The 15,902-nt window shown below is 50.6% G+C and overlaps 2 protein-coding genes across 2 annotated transcripts in view; one reads left to right on the top strand and one right to left on the bottom strand.

Annotated features, from left to right (window-relative positions):
* Positions 1 to 7,864, top strand: part of CNTN2 (contactin 2) — a 29,442-nt gene extending 21,578 nt beyond the window's left edge. The window contains exons 17-23 of the mRNA XM_005014621.6: positions 77 to 147; positions 368 to 602; positions 998 to 1,113; positions 1,434 to 1,620; positions 2,068 to 2,180; positions 2,267 to 2,435; positions 2,968 to 7,864. Of these exons, the coding sequence (XP_005014678.1) occupies positions 77 to 147; positions 368 to 602; positions 998 to 1,113; positions 1,434 to 1,620; positions 2,068 to 2,180; positions 2,267 to 2,435; positions 2,968 to 3,074 (998 nt within the window). The 3' untranslated portion in view covers positions 3,075 to 7,864. The remainder of the gene's footprint in view (positions 1 to 76; positions 148 to 367; positions 603 to 997; positions 1,114 to 1,433; positions 1,621 to 2,067; positions 2,181 to 2,266; positions 2,436 to 2,967) is intronic.
* A 5,821-nt stretch (positions 7,865 to 13,685) lies between these two features.
* Positions 13,686 to 15,895, bottom strand: TMEM81 (transmembrane protein 81). Its single transcript, XM_005014629.6, has one exon. It carries the CDS (start codon positions 14,548 to 14,550, stop codon positions 13,744 to 13,746), a length of 807 nt encoding a protein of 268 aa, XP_005014686.4. The 5' UTR covers positions 14,551 to 15,895; the 3' UTR covers positions 13,686 to 13,743.
* Positions 15,896 to 15,902: the final 7 nt, after the last annotated feature.

Below are 15,902 nucleotides of genomic sequence, written 5' to 3'. Positions count from 1 at the left end.
GTCTTTGTGCTTGTCTTCCCCACTACCCTTTCTTTACCCAACCTGCACTGTCTGCTTTTGTTTTGGGCCGTGACAGCACCCACTGTGGCACCATCTGGGCTCGGCGGCGGCGGAGGGGCTCCCAACGAGCTTATCATCAACTGGACGGTAAGTCAGCGGAGTCTGGGAGGCTGGGAGAGGGCCAGGGGGAGGAGCACGAGCCATTTCTCCAGGGAAATCAGTGCTGCAACACAACTGCCACGTGCGCTCGTGCCAAACACTGCGTGTAGTGGCAGCCCCAAAGCCTTGCCCGTTTGAATGGGATCTGCACAGGGGTGTGAGTGCCCAGCCCCTTTCCACGCTCCTTTCTCTTTCCGACCCCTCGCAGCCCACACTACGGGACTACCAGAACGGGGACGGCTTCGGCTACATCCTGTCGTTTCGCAAGAAGGGCACCCAGGGGTGGCTCACCGCACGGGTGCCTCACGCGGAGTCCCTGCACTACGTGTACCGCAACGAGAGCATCGGGCCCTACACCCCCTTCGAAGTGAAGATCAAAGCATACAACAGGAAAGGAGAGGGCCCCGAGAGCCTCACTGCCGTCGTGTACTCTGCAGAAGAAGGTAAGGAGGGCTGCGGTGGCTCTGAGCTCACAGCTCCTCGCCTGATCAGCCACGGTGTCGGAGCTCCGCGGTGGGAGAGGTTTCTTTTGCTCAAGGAGCAGCTGGTAGCAAAGCATCGAATTTATCTCGTACTTCAAGTACCCAGATAGATGTTTCCCTCAGCACACCCCTGACTGTACTCCGAGAGCAGACAGAGATCTTCACAGCCTGCAGCTGTGGGTCTCCTTGACCTACTAAGTCCCTAAATCCCTTCCCTGTTCTTTGCTCTGTACGCACAATGCCAGCTGTCAGGCTGCGAGTTATCGGTGCTGCAGGCGAATCCCTCCTTTTGGTACACTGAATACGCTGCCCTGAGGTGGAAGGAGGCTTTTATTCCTTTTTCGTGTCTTTTTCAGAACCAAAAGTGGCTCCGTCCAGAGTTACGGCCAAGGCTGTCCTGTCCTCGGAGATGGACGTGTCCTGGGAGCCGGTGGAGCAGGGAGACATGACCGGCGTGCTTCTGGGCTACGAGGTGCTCGACTGCCCTGGGAACAAGGGATGCTGAGACGCACAGGGAGGGCCCAGCAAGGGAAATTCCCCCAGGCTAAGCAAGATGAAAGGAAACAGCATTTTGTTTCCAAAGACGGGATAACAGGATAAGGGATAAGTCAGGCTCTTATGGGGCCACTGCTAGTACTCCTACGGGTACTCGCCTTTGCTCGCAGGCTGTAACCTTCCTGCTGGGCACACGCAAGGGGAAATGCTCAGAAACAAGTACCAAAGGTGTCCAGCACTGCTCTTGGATGGAGACTTGCAGACGCCTCTACCCTTACTGAACGCTTTTCCATTTAGATCCGGTACTGGAAGGATGGCGACAAGGAGGAGGCAGCTGACAGAGTGCGAACAGCCGGGCTGGTCACATCAGCTCACGTAACTGGCCTAAACCCCAACACGAAATACCACGTCTCGGTCAGAGCTTACAACCGCGCTGGGACCGGGCCCCCCAGCCCCTCCACCAACGTCACCACCACGAAGCCACGTGAGTGAGCCCTGAGCACCTCCGGCCCCAGCATCCTACTCTCCCCATCAGCCGTTTCCTCCAGTGGACCCCCAGTGATCAACAAATCAATTAGCTTTTACCTCTCGGTGCCCTAAAGGCATTTCAGCTAGTCAATAGCACAGCTCCCTGCACGTCCTCAGATCAGCCTTGTGCTCTGAGATCCGTGCTCAGAGTCCCAGTCATAAAGAAATACCTTGAGCCCTGCAGGGAGAAAACATCATTTGTTACCAATAGCACCAAAATATATATACACCGTGTTTTTCCTTCTCTTCTGCAAGAACATTGTACGTTTTGCTGGGGTACTTCCCATTACACCAACCAGGGTGTTGCCAGCAGCCCTATCAGAGTCCCAGGAGGTTCCTGCAGGCAGCACAAGCTCCTCCTCACCCCCACCTTGCTGAATCTGCCTCCTTTTGTGTCTCTTAGCTCCAAGGAGGCCACCTGGCAACATTTCCTGGACTTTTTCGGGGTCTACGGTCAGCATCAAGTGGGACCCCGTGGTGGCACACACGGATGAGTCTGCGGTTACGGGGTACAAGGTACGGCAGCACGCAGCCGGCCTCTTACATGTGGCCCTGAGGGAATCGTGGTGAACACACAAACTCAGAGCCACTTCTCCCAACAGATGCTCTACCGGCAGGATTCCCACTCCGCTCCCACGCTGTACCTGGCCAGCAAGAGCCGGATCGACATCCCGGTCCCTGAAGATTTCACTCATGCCTTCGTGCAGATCCGGGTGACGGGGCCAGGGGGAGACGGGGTCCCCGCTGAAGTTCACATCCTGCGGAACAGCGGTACGTACGCCTCTCTGCTTACAGGGCACGTCCCAGACCACCAAAAAACAAGCCCAGTTCGTCTGCAGGACTGCCTCCTGGAGACGATGATCTCCTCCAGGGCTCTTTGACAAGCGATGACTTTGTCACCGCTCCTCCCCGCCACGGCCAATGCAGCACAGCAGCACCATAATGTTTTAAAATCTCCCTTTCCCCTCCAGGAGCCCAGGGAACACCTTGCCCTGGTGTTTTATGTCAAATCTCTGGAACCGATCTGTGGTTCCCTCCGGTTGTTCACTTAAAGGAACTTCTGAAGCGTCCCTCTCCAGCACCGTATCAAGTAACCCCCCTCCAGACTCTGAGCAACCTTTTAGTCTGGTCTGACCCCAGAATTAATATTTACTGCTAAAGCCCTATAGTCCCCCACTGCCACCCAAATCACACTGCCTAAGACTGAAATCCTGACTCCTCTTATGTGCCCCGGTCTCAGCCCAGCCCCAGCTTTTGGCACTGCAACCAGCCGGTTGCTCCTTCCCTGCTCCCTTTCTTTCAGGGACGAGTATGATGGTGGAGGACTCGGTGACGAGGCCGGTGCCGCACGCTGTCATCGTCGCCAACTCGCTCGTAATGCTGGCCCTGATCGGCTACCTGGAGCTCTGATGGTGGCCAGCGCAGCCGAGGACTCCCGGCCACGCTTCCTCCCAAGGCAGCGGGGAACTGCTCCATTTTGGGCTGCTGAAACTTCGTGTTTGTGTCCCAGCAGCTTCACAGAGAAAGGATTTGACAACGATGTTTTTTGGGAGGAAGAAAAGAAACGGCTTTTTTTTTTCTTTGGAAGAACACAAGATTTCATACAAGACATGGGTCTTTAACCAAGCAAAGGTTTTTTAAAGAACTGAGTAAAACAAGGAATTCCACGGGAATTCTGACAGCCAACGGCCCCACACACTGTATCGAGTAGGTTTTCTGCCTTATGAAGCCATGTACTAAAATACTCAGACTGCTAAACTTGACTTTTTTTTTTTTTTAATACGTACAGTGTATTTGTGGGAGGGGAAAGGGAGGACGGGGACTGAGGATTTCAAAGTGAGTTTCAGGATTTCAGCATGTTCCACACCAATCCCCATCACAGCCATTTCCAATGAATTAGGGGATGGGATCATTTCCCCCATAACAGGAGCCAAATTCTGCAGCAACCAGCCCAAGGAGATAAAGCCACGAGAGAAATCCATCTCTGCCCCATCCCGAGGAGATGGGTGAACACAGAGCTTAGATGGTGAGAATCTTTTTTATGCCACTGGTGTTAACTTGCAGCCCCAGCCTACTGTTTGTATCAGCTGCCTTGCTGTGAGGTGCAATGCTCGATGTTATCCATATCCCACGTGGTGTTGGGGGTGTTTTTGTTCTGTTCTTTGCTTCCATCCGTTCTGTTTGGGGAGGAGAAGGGGTAAGTCAAAGAGATATTTTCCAGCATCCACCAGTTTGGAGAGACAGATCTGCCCGGTACGGAAGATTTCAACAGATTCAGTTTCAACACGGAGAGGATCTTAAAGAAGGAGGAGGAAGGAATACTGCCTAACGTAACCGAGAGCTGGAGACTCAAGCCATCACTGAGACCACACAGAAAACCTGGAGCTCCGGCCTGGATAAGCCACCTGGCTGCCAGGTCCAAGCTCGCACAGAACGTATGTGGGGGGACTGACACCCCCAAGTACAGGGCTGTTGGGGTGCCCCATTAACTGAACTGGGAAGCGTTGTTGCTTATTAAAATCGCACACAACGGGGAGGGCCTGACATGCAGCTGCCAACTCCTCGCTCCAGCTAATCAGCTCAAACCTAACGTGTCCTAGGCTTTAGTGAGCATTTAAGAGATTACAGGCGTAAATCCCCGGCCTCCCGGAGGAGCTAGCCCTAGTGCATACACCCACAGCATCCCATTACAGCTTTGTTGCTTCTGGCCTACCCTGGAAGTGAAAAGGCTCCGGGAGGGTCGGGGTGTGCAGCACCAACAGCACGGTCCGGTACGAGGAGGTCCCTAGGTGCTCAGGGAGAGAAAAGGGTTTTAAAGAACAAGCAAGGAAAAAAATACATGTAATAAATAGAATAAACATTTAGAGGACAGCTACAGCAAAAAGAAAGGGCACTTCACTTTCCCTGATAGACAATGCCTTGAATAACGTCCAAAAACCCAAAAACCCAAAAACCGTGATGGGCTGAGGCAGGCAGTGAAGGCAGGGACCCTCCACCCCCTGAGCCTGCCCCACAGCTTCCACCTTCCTTTGCAGCTCTCCATCAAGAACCCCTTCGGTTCCTCTGGCAGGTTCAAACGCTTCTTTAAGGACAACGGCCAAATATAAATTATATTTTTGTATGATCTAAGTTCCTGAAGACTTTAAAATATTTCTATTGACATTTGGAAGCTTTTATTTGTTGGCAAAGTATTTTATGTTGTTAATTCTGCATTTTTGTTACCACCTCCATCCATCCTGCTGGGTCTTCAACCTTTCTTCCACAAAAGATGGGATGAAAGGAAAAGGAGGAATTCAGCGTTAGCTCAAAAGCAAAGCAAATTAGGGCTTGGGCATTAGTAACCTGATCGATACGCAGCACTAGTGGTAGCCACGAGGAAAATATTTAGGAGGCATAATCAGACTGGAACTATGGAGCTTCAAAGCACTGCAGAATGATGCCCCCAGAAGCCCTGCAGAGCGTGGGCCTGGTTTGGGAGAAGAGCAAATGAAAGAAGAAAAATGAAGTGATGTGCCCAAAGGGTCGTCACCGCACCGAGAGGCAGAGGCTGGAGGCGCTCCGGGTGGATCCTGGGGAGCGCCCAGCACTGCGGGCTGGGACTGGAATCAAAGCCCTCATCCCAAGGACATCTTCTGTGCTCCTCGGGAGGAATCGCCAAGCTGGAGGAGCTGCTTTGGTGCATGGCTGCGGTCAGAAGGTGCCCTCCGGCTTCAGGCACAGACTCTGTGAGAGCAGCCGTGATGCCCCACCGCGCTGCCTGCTTACCCATGGGCACAGCTGAGCACCCTCAGGAGGTGCACGAATGCGCCTGGATGGACAAACTCACACAAGTCCGCAAAGCAAAGCTAAATGCTGCCGTGAAATTCAAGGGCGGAGGTTCAGCATCAGCCTAGGTGCAACCACACGGGCTGTGCGACGTCTCTTACACAAACCTGGCCTCAACAGGTGCTTCCAAACGTGTCTGGAAATACTGCTGGCTCTGCCTGTTATGTTTAACTTCACGGTGTTGGAAAACAAGACGATTTATAGCACGGTGAAAGCAGTGTCTGAACGCTGCAGTGCCACGGGGTTTGAAATAGCAGCTACCTGCACCCTTTCCCTGGGAAGGTGAATACATCTTCCACGTGTTTATTTGTTAAACTAGACCACAGGCACATTTTATATAAGTGGAAAACTTCACGAGTTGGATTTCCAATGTTGCAGTTAGCACTGCCCTGCGTTGCAAACGGGCTGAATATATTCTAGGATGTAAATTCATGGCCCAGTATTACCTCAAGCCTTTAAGTGACACGTAGGTCCCCTCCAAAGTTAAAGGTTCTCAACGTGAATTCAGCTGTGCCTCTGTTTTGAAAAGGGAAGCACACGCAGCCTCCTCAGCATGCACTTGAAACCAGAAGGCTGGTTGGTTTTTGCAGCGTTTTGAGGATTACACACAGAAGCAAAAGGTATGAGCTGGAGATAGCCACAAGAGCATTCCAGCCACATGCTCTAAGCCCAGCTCTGATGCTCTGTTCTCCATCCACTGCTCCAAGCAATTATCTCACCACTTGCTGCCTCAGTTTCCCTTTCTGAAAAGCAAGGCACGAGCAGGTCACCGTGCATCCCCAAGTTCTTTGCACGTTTCTGTGTATTCACGCCCCTGCCACGGGTGTTATCGGAGCTCACGGAGGGTGTCAGAGCTGATTTAAACTGCCCAGCTCAGGCAGCAGAACATTTCAGCGAGGTGGGACAGCCACTGCCAAGTCCCTGGGGGCAAAAGTGCCCTTGTCGCTGTGCTGGCCATACCTGGCCACTACCTAACCCAGAAAGCCACAGCCCAGCTGTCCCCAGCGCTTCCCGAGCTTTATCACGAAGAAACTCCAAAACCTGTGCACGGTCACGGGGCAGGCTCTGCCCCAGGGATGCTGGAGGGATTTGCTGATACTCCAAGGAAAAGATTGCAGCACGCTACAAAGCACTGCAGGTGAGCACAGGGGCACCCGCTGGGTGAAGGACAGTGGCAGGAGGGGATGATGAAGGTTTTCCACCTGCAGGGAGAGGCCAAATTCAGACCAGGGCGGTTGCAGGCTAAACCCCTTCCAGACCAGACAGCTCAGTTTTTGTACATAGACACAAGCCACGTTCCAACAGAATGTTTTTCTGGTTTACTCATCGAAATTAGGTGACATTCAGAGAAGGATTTGCGCACACCCCTACCCATTTCGCAAGGCACAGCCAAGGCAGCGTTTGCACCTAGTTAAACTTTATCCAGGCTATAAGAAAACCCCACATGTAAAGCCTAACCAAAGCCATCAACAGGAGAAAAAGATGTGAAAAACTTCCCGCGACACCAGGTAGAGCTTCCTAAAACGCAGCACAGGGGTTAAAAGGAAAGAAAGGAAAGGTGTTCGGAGCCAGGGGAGAAAATTTAGATTTCAACATCTTAACCGAGTTCATTGGATTTACACCATCGCATTAAGCTGCAAATCAATTTCCTGTCTCATTAAGAATCCCCTACATGTAATTGCTCGGAGCATTTACTTTAGGGATTAACTTACAGGGATGAGTTAAGTGCCTGCTTTCTGCTCTCAGCGCTGTGATGGCTCACTAAGGAAAGTCAGCTCCTTTCACAGGGTCCGCATCACTTCTTGGCAGCAAAACCAACCTCACGAGGATGCTGCGAGGAGTAAGCAACGCGGGTGAAGTGCTCTGAGACTCCCAAATGAGGAGCTAAACAGCTCTGATTTATTTGTATTTAACACACAATAATCTACCTGATGCTACTGAAGTCACAGACCGAGCGCTGCGTTCGTGGTTTTAGGTTGAATTCAGCACTGGGCTATGTTGGTTTGAGTCAGGGACAGCTCAGATGTAGAGCAGGACAGATTAAGTGTTGTGCCCAGAGCGGGAGATGCTCCATGCCTTTCATGCCTTCACCCACATCAGTTAATGCCTGGGGGTTCTCAACCTCACCTGCTCTGAAGGTGCAGAGCTCTCCCCCATCCGCACGAGCCCTCTGCTGTGAATGTTTTCATCCAACGCCACTAAACACGGGCAGGGCAGTTTTCTTCTCCGTAACTTTGTTGTACGCTATTTTTTTTTAAGGAAAAAAAAAAAGGGAAACATTGCAGGCATATTGTATTTACTGTAATTATGGTTATTTATTGGCTACGGTAGCACGCAGTTCATAAATAAAGACCTTCAGAGACTTTAGACAACTACTGGAGTCTGGAGTGCTTCTGTCCAGCTGTTAATGCACCGGGTACCTTGCTTGCTCAGGACTCCCTCTGGCCTTGGAGTATTTTCCTGGCTGCCCATTGCATGAACTCAAACAAGGAGCCCAGCAAGACCCCATCCACGTGGGGCTGAACTCCTCGGCAGAAGTTAATTCAATTAAGACATCGTCAACTCCAATTCTATCCCAAGGCAGTGATAACTGATGGAAAGAGGAGAGACTGTCCTTGGGGCAAGGAATTGAGGTTATGGAGGGGCTGGTTAAATACATCAACATAACGTGCTTTACCTGGCTGGTATTCCAACACCCGGAAAGTAATGCTGGAAACCTCAAGTCAGAAATCTCACGCAGCTTATTAGCAAAAAGGGTAATTGATTTTCGAAATAGCTTGCCAAAAAAGCTTCATCATCAATCGCAGCCTTTAAACCAAGGCTGGAAATCTTCCAGGAAAGATATCCATGAGATCAGCCACGAGCTAGCAGGCTCGCAAAGGTTCACTTCCATTACTGAAAATAATTTCCATCATCGCAGGAGGCGCTGCATGAAATCACCTGGTCTACGTTATGTCAGATGAATTCATCACAGTCACCCCTTCTGGCCTTAAAAAAAATCTATTAGCTTCCTTCCACCTTCAGGAAGGGTGCCAAGAGATCAAGTGGAGCAGCCGTGCGTGGCACAGGCTGAGGGCCCTGCTGGAGCTGAGGAGTGGACAGGGGAGGAAGGGGGCCCAGCAGCACCGGCCATAGAAGATGTCACCCAAACCCCTTCCCTCAGCTCCATCCGGGATGTGTTTGCTTTTATGCAGCCTGTAAAACAATCACCACGTTAAACTATTTCTATTTACGGGCTAAAACCCTATAAAACAGCTCACAAAAAAAAAAAAAAAAAAAAAAAAAAGAAAGGAATACACTTTTAGAGTAAAGCACCGCAGATCCAAGTCTCATTTTTGGAACAAAACCCGAAGGGCCTCTTTCAGCAAAAACACTGTAAATAACCCCAACTGTTCCCCCGAAGGTGGTGCAGAGCGGCCACTTCTTTTCCAAGGAGCCCCAGCTGCCCCAGGTGGAGGTGCCTGATAACAAGCTGATGGCAGGGAGGACAGGACGAGGCCCCAGGAGGCCGGGCTCAGCTGTGCTCTGGCCCCTCGCAGGCTCCTGCCCCTCTGCCCCGTGCTGTGCAAAGCCACGGGCGAGCTGCTCGGTGCCGGAGCCCCGTAATTAGCTCTGGGAGTCGGGCAGCAAAAGGGTTTTGTAAAGGGCAGGGAAGCGTCATTAAAGCACCCAGCAGGGAGCGGCCAGGACGGAGATGAATCGCTCCCCGCTCCGTCCTCTGCGAGGGCACTTCTGCTTTCTCAAGAGCCATCATTAAATGCCACCGCGCATCACAGGACCGAGCAGAAACGTGTCCTCCCTGGTGAGCAGGAGGCGCCTTTGGGAACACGAGCACGCCGTGCCGCAGCGATGCTGGGTGCAGGGTGCTGTGAGCACCACCGACACCCCCCCATCCCAGTTCTTCCCATGGAGCCAGGGCCACACACTGTAACCCCACCACCAGCTGCGTTTAAGACCCACCACTGTTGTGTTATTTGTTTTTTTTTTTTTTTTTGGTTTTGTTTTGTTTTTTTCTAGGAGCACCTGTGTATTTGCAGAAAGCCTCCCCGCACGGCTGCAGCCACTGCGAGGACAGCCCCTGCTGCGGGATTTGGGCAAGCCCTGGCCCAGGAGAGAGGTTTTTGTAGACAGAAATAGCGAGGGGAAATAGCTCGCTGCCTTTCTGTGACACCTGAAGTCGGAGAGCTGCATCCCAGCAGAGCACCCGCCTGCTGCAGGCAACTGCAGGGCCAGGCAGGAGGAGTGCCAGAGATCAGCGCGCAGAGAATGGGAGCCCAGGCACTGCCTCGGTGTAAAAGCAGCATATGGGGGTTGTTTTTCTCTTTGCTGCCATTCAAATTCCAGCAGTTAAGGCAATCTAGTTATTCAATTTAGATAAGCTTCAGTAGCTAACAGCAATTTAAACAGCTGCCTATGCCTCACCATTCTGTTATTACCTCCTCCTTTCCAAGTGCTAATTCCATTAGCAAATTGACTTCCTCCCTCACACAATCTGTCTGGCTTTAGCATGTACAATGCTAATTGCTTCCTAATACCTAGGACCATCAGCAGGCAGCAGAAGTTTGTACCACAAAAAAAATCTCTGGCTGGGAACTGGCAGCAAGCAGCGCTGGGTTCGCATGCAGCCTCTGCAGTCCTCTCCTCCAGGTGAGGCAGACAAGCAATTGCTGAAATAAACGGTGGAGGAAGAAGTTTGGGCACTGTATTACAAAGTCAGGGCAGGGAAAGACATTTTCCTGCAGATCTGATGCTTACTTCGGGAAGAACAGATTTGGTGACTCAGAAAACGTGCAGAACACGGGAGGAGATGGGAACACGTAGGGAGGAGGAGAGAGTGATGTTTCTAAGGGTCCTTGCTTCGGCTGCTTCCTCCCTGTCCATCTGAGCTCCCTTTTCCCCCTCTGTAACCTCTTACCCCGCAGCACAGCCTGCTCTCCCTCCCTTCCTCTCCATCCCCCAGCAGACCTGCTAAAGCAAACATTAGGAAAAACACTTCGGATTGTTGTAAAACACAAAAGCTTACAGGGAAAGTACCACTTCTAGCAGCAGCCACATCAATAAGAGACCTCATTCCATCCTTTCTGATGCTGGAGCCTCGCTCTCCATCGCTGCCTTCCATCTTTAAATTAACTTTAAAAAATGCATTCATCTTTCCTGCTCCCCTTGGCAAAAAAAAATAAATAAAAAATAAATGCAATAAAAAGATGAAGGACCCTTTGGGCTCCCACTCTGACCTCCTCAGCTAAGCAGGGAGAAAATGGCTTGTCCTGGACCTTTCATGTAATCTCTCTGCATTTCTAAAACACAGCTGCCCACAGGAGCAAGCCCTGCATTTGCATTACAAAGCACAAGGAGACCCTTCCAGATGGGTCAGCCTCTCTTTGTTGGTTTTAACCATCAGCTCCCAAACCCAGCAGAAGCCTGTTCCTGCTAGCAGGGGGTTCTTCAGCACAGAGGGGTCCCCACAGCCTCCTCTCTCCTACCACGAGCATCCCCAGCTTACAAAGTTGTTACCCATTTCTTCCTATTTCGCGAGCAAACAGAGCTCTCTAAATCCTGTGCACAGAAGGTGCCTGCTGCAGTTTTTATTAACTGTTTGTGTTCTTTGCCCTGCTATATTTAACAGGGTAAAAGGGTCCTTTTGCATATCTAGGGCTGTGCACCATGGGCACCCACCACCAGGAAAGCCATCGACAGAGAGATCCGGACTGGATGAGCGCAGCCAGGCACACAGCAGGCTCCCCAGGGTGCCTGAAGCATGAGTGCACAGCGGGCAGCTTGCTGCTGCTGCTGCTGCTTTGTACAGGTTTGGGAAAGAGAATTCCTTGGGGGTGAGAAGACGAGGCACTGAGAAGAGCCAAAATCCAGGTCTCACTTGTTAGAGCCAGCTCAAAGGGCGGTGTTAAATCTGGGCAAGAGGCTGAGTCAACGCGTTTCACCCTGCTTAGAAGTGGCTTGCCGTGATTTTACTTCAGCTGATAAGAAATATGTTTTAGGATAAAAGAAACCGTTTAACCTACAGCAGGTATCAAGGAAGTTTAACGGCAAATCAGTGCAAATCGTGGAGTTTGCTGTAATAATTTTTTCACGTTGATCTTATGAGCACGCTTGAGATACAAAGATACGATTTCAGCTCTTATTCGCGCAGCAGAATGAGGAAGCCAGTAAAAGCCCAACTACATGGACCCGGTCCCCAAATTAGGGAGATGTTGCTGAGCCTCAGAGTAGGCTCAGTGCGAACCAAGGAGCAGAAGCAGCCAGAGACGTGTGCCCACCACCAGCCACCCCTGATGGCCCAAAAAAAGCTCAGAGCTCCTTGTCAGGCGCATTGCCACAGGAGCCCCATCAGCTTGCTGCAGGACATGGCTGGTGCAGAGCTCCTCGGCCACCCGGCTGGAGCATCAGCAAAAGCAGAGAAAGCCCAGAGGCAAAGCAGGGCTAACGGGAACAGACGGAGGCTGCTGCACGAAGGCAGCGAATGGTCCTTGCAGAAGCAACACAAGAATGCTAAAAGACAGGGCCTGGAGAGGCACAGGAGGTGGAAGCAGGCTGACCACAGATGAGGACAGCCGCAGCGAGCTCGAGACTGGGAAATACTGGAGTAAGGCTCAGAGGAAGCAGCGTGTGCTTCTAGTGAAGGAACAGAAGCAGATGAAGGAGTTGCAGAGCCAGAAGGAACAGTGGAGCAAGGACAAAGCCAGCGCTGAGCACAGAAGAAACCAGAAGAAGGGGACCACGCATCTTCCCAAGGGCTCCCACGTGCCCCCCAGAGCCAGGCTGCTAGGAAAAGAGGCACCTTCTGTCCCTGCTGAACGGCTCCCTTCACGTTTACAGACTTCTGCAGCGCCTGTGCCCACCAAAGTCCTCCCACAGAAGCCGGGAGCTTGGCAGAGCTACAAACTGAGAACTCCAGCCCGATCTTGCTTCTCCGCTCAGACACGGCCAGGCAGCCCCGTGCTCTACAGCTCATTGTCTCAATAAACTTATTAGCTACTTAATCATACATGAAGACTTGGCTCGCTGCATTTCAGTTTTTGTTCCTTACACAGGAGGCTCTGCAAACAAGGCATTTCCTTGTATATCCAACTCTTTCTACATTAAAGCATTTTTTTGTTCTGGCAGAAAGAAAAAACCAGTACGCTTTGATCTTAAATATTAGAGCTGTATCATTATTTTCCACAGAATTGGAGGTACTACGCATTCCTGTACCTTAGCTCATGGAAAAAAGGAAATGGACTTGGTAAATATAGTTGTTTACTCTAAAATTGAGGCAGAAACTAGAAGGAGAAGGCACTTAATAGGTCCCTCTGTGGATTCTGCGACCAAGGGGGAACCAGTACTCCCTACTGAGTTGCTGCATGTTTTATACTTATTAGTCACCAGGACAAATGAAAGATCCACAAGCCCACTGAACTCTTCCCTCTCCTCCCCCTTTAAAGATTTTTAGGAGTGAGCTGAGCTCGGAGCTGTGATTAAAAACACCCCGTTACGTTCCCAAGCAGCCGTGCTCAAACTGAAGATTGGCTTCTGCTTCCTACTGCTCCCTGCCTCGCTGTTCTGAACTACAAAGGAGAGTGGAAGCTCCCAGCTCTCACTTGATACTTGCTTCCTGAGCTCCAGCGGCGGGAGACAAACATCTGTAGAGGCAGCAGGCAGCGGTGGCTCACCTCGTCCCTGCACACCCAGCTCCTTAGGGTGGAGTGCTTGGGTTTGATGGGGACAGCAGGCAGCCTGGAAACCACGTTTCTGAGCCCAGCTGCTGCACCCTCGCTTCTTTGTGCCTCTTCCTGGAGAACACCACCTACCAAAAGCAGCCATCTGGGTCAGCCCGCACCGCCACAGCTCTGGGCAAGGCAGAAGAATCAATAAGGCAGAAGCAGGGTTCCAAGTTATCAGCTACAAAATAAACAAAGAAAGCAACTAGAGGTAAAATGAAGGCTGGTTAGAGGAGTGTCGGGCAGTTTTCTGTGGCTCAGTGCCCTCTGAACTTCTGTCTGGATCATTGCAGGGGTGAAGAACATCAGCCACCCTTTCACACCATGCAGGGAACAAGAGCCTTGCCCCACCTGGAGACACTGCCTGCACTCCACCACTAAGACCCACGCTCCGGTGCTAACTTACCAATCCTTTCATTAAGCTTCGCAATCTGGTAACAGACAAACTGCCAAATTAACAAACCTCACCATTAAATGCTGCGTCAATACTAATATTGCTAGATTTATTATAATAAACAAGACAGAGAACAGCGATTGCCTTAAAACTCAGGTTGTGTCTCTGCATCACTTCTCCTCAAAGTCTTCTGCAAGGAGCGGAGAGCCACTCTCAGCAAGACAACTCCTATCACTCCGCTTCCAATTCCTACCAGGGATTTATAAAATGATTTTCTTTGCCAGAAGTGCTGCTGCACTTCTACGTTGGTGTTGTTTCCTTTGATTCCTTCCACCTCATTCGCTGCTAGCTGCTGCTCGTGAGTCAAGGACTTCTGGAAGTTCAGATCCACAAAGTCCTTTCGGATCACTCTCACCCCGAAGTAGACTCTCTTGATGACCCTGAACGTCTTCAGCATCCGCACATCGCAGCGGTACGTCCCCGCGTCCGACTCCCTGGTGGGGGAAAACTGCACGACAAAACCAGGGTTTCTGAAAGGTACAAAGAGGACGTCGTTCATGGTGATGAGCCCTGGGGCGAGCCTCCACGTGTAGGTATAGGCTCGGCTCACGAACTCGACCGTGTCCGAGCTCAGGCAGCTGAAGTTGAACGGTTTGCCCACCGGGACGGTGAAATGGAGCAAACCACAGCCCCAGGTGGTGAGGCAGGGGGACCTGCGCATGGTGCAGTTCCTCCTCTCCCCGGCCGGGGTGATCTCGCACATCTCCTCCAGCTTGAAGCCCAGCCCGCAGGTGACGCTGCAGGACGTGGCGTTCACGGCGACTTTAGCAACCACCGACTTCAGCTCTGCCGGGATGGTGACTCTTCGAAAGGAGACCACCAGTGGAAGGTAGAAAGCACAAGATAACACCCCAAGGGTGCACCTGCTCCCCAGGGTCTTCATGGCAGTCATCAGTCAGATGGGCTACTCTAAAGCCGCACAAATTCAGCAGTAAAAAAAATAATGATAATAAAATAAATAATAAAATAAGTCACTCTCTGTAAGCCTCTGTACTCAGTATTTCTGAAGTGCCACCAGCATCACCTTTAAGACCTAATCCTTCCATTAGGAGAAATCCTCTAACGAGACAAGCCTGAAGTGTAACACTTCTGAAGGTGCAGCACATCGCTGTGTTGGTCAGAATGAATCTGAGTTCTGGTTCTCGTAACAGAGCAGCAGAATGTTTAAATTCACCTTACCCGGCAACTGGGATCTATTTGACAATTTAAAAAAGATGAAGTCCTCCCTCCTTCTCCTTAAGATTTTACGTGCTATTTTAATGAATTGCCACTCTATTGTTCCAGTTTAATTTTCTTATAAAGCTATAAAACAACAGAAGTACTCATTACTGGAACTTTTAAAAGAGCACTATTTAGTGTGAGGAAATCATGACTTAGGTAGCACCTGTGGTTTTATCACATCTGCATATCCCAAAAATCCAAGGCAATGCCCAAGCCACCAAGACCACGAAAACAAGATTTTGACTTCACTGCCATCACCCAGGGATCAAAGGCCAGGTGACCAGGGCTGTATCAACCATGCCCTTCATCTCTACACAGGGCTCGGCAAAGCAATTCCGTGAGCTCACGTTCCCAGGTGACGATGTCACAGACGAGCTCTGCTTGGGATTTAACAGCACTGACCTCCGGGGATCTCCTGAGCCCTATCTGACATGTCACGTACAGCCACTGACTCCAAAGAGCAATCTCGGAGCCAAGATCTCCACATTCAATCTATGAATTTGTAAAACTGAAATCCCTTGTATGCTGTCATAGCTAGAGAGCGCATAAAGAGGAAACATCCCAACATAACTCACCAAGTATTCAAGCATCCCAAAAGAATAATGCACTACTAAAATTCTCCTTGAAAAAAAAAGTCGAAGTTGTTTCTTTCCATGCAGTAATGAAGCTATGGTCGAGTCAGTTCAATAATCAATTGCCTCTCTACCAGCAATTGAATTATGGATTGCAGGAAGGGTTAGATTGCCTTGTTCTTAAACAGCTTTGCTAATGAATATCCTTGCTTCTTTTTCTAAGACCCCTTAATTTATTAAAATGATAACTTTTGAAGATCTAATCCAGTTATATTTCACATCCAGTTACCCCGGCTACACGCAGCACACTTTGTGCTCAGCCCCCCTTTCAGCACAGCTGTCTCATGTGCACTCAGGTACACAGCGCTTTTTATTACATTAGAGATTTACTACTGCAACCAAATGCCCCATTAAAGAAAAAAAAAAGAAAAACAAAATCGAAACAAAAGGA

The sequence above is a fragment of the Anas platyrhynchos genome, chromosome 27 (genome assembly GCF_047663525.1).
Source record: "Anas platyrhynchos isolate ZD024472 breed Pekin duck chromosome 27, IASCAAS_PekinDuck_T2T, whole genome shotgun sequence".
Lineage (NCBI taxonomy): Eukaryota > Metazoa > Chordata > Aves > Anseriformes > Anatidae > Anas > Anas platyrhynchos.
This window is presented reverse-complemented; position numbering and strand designations above follow the sequence as displayed.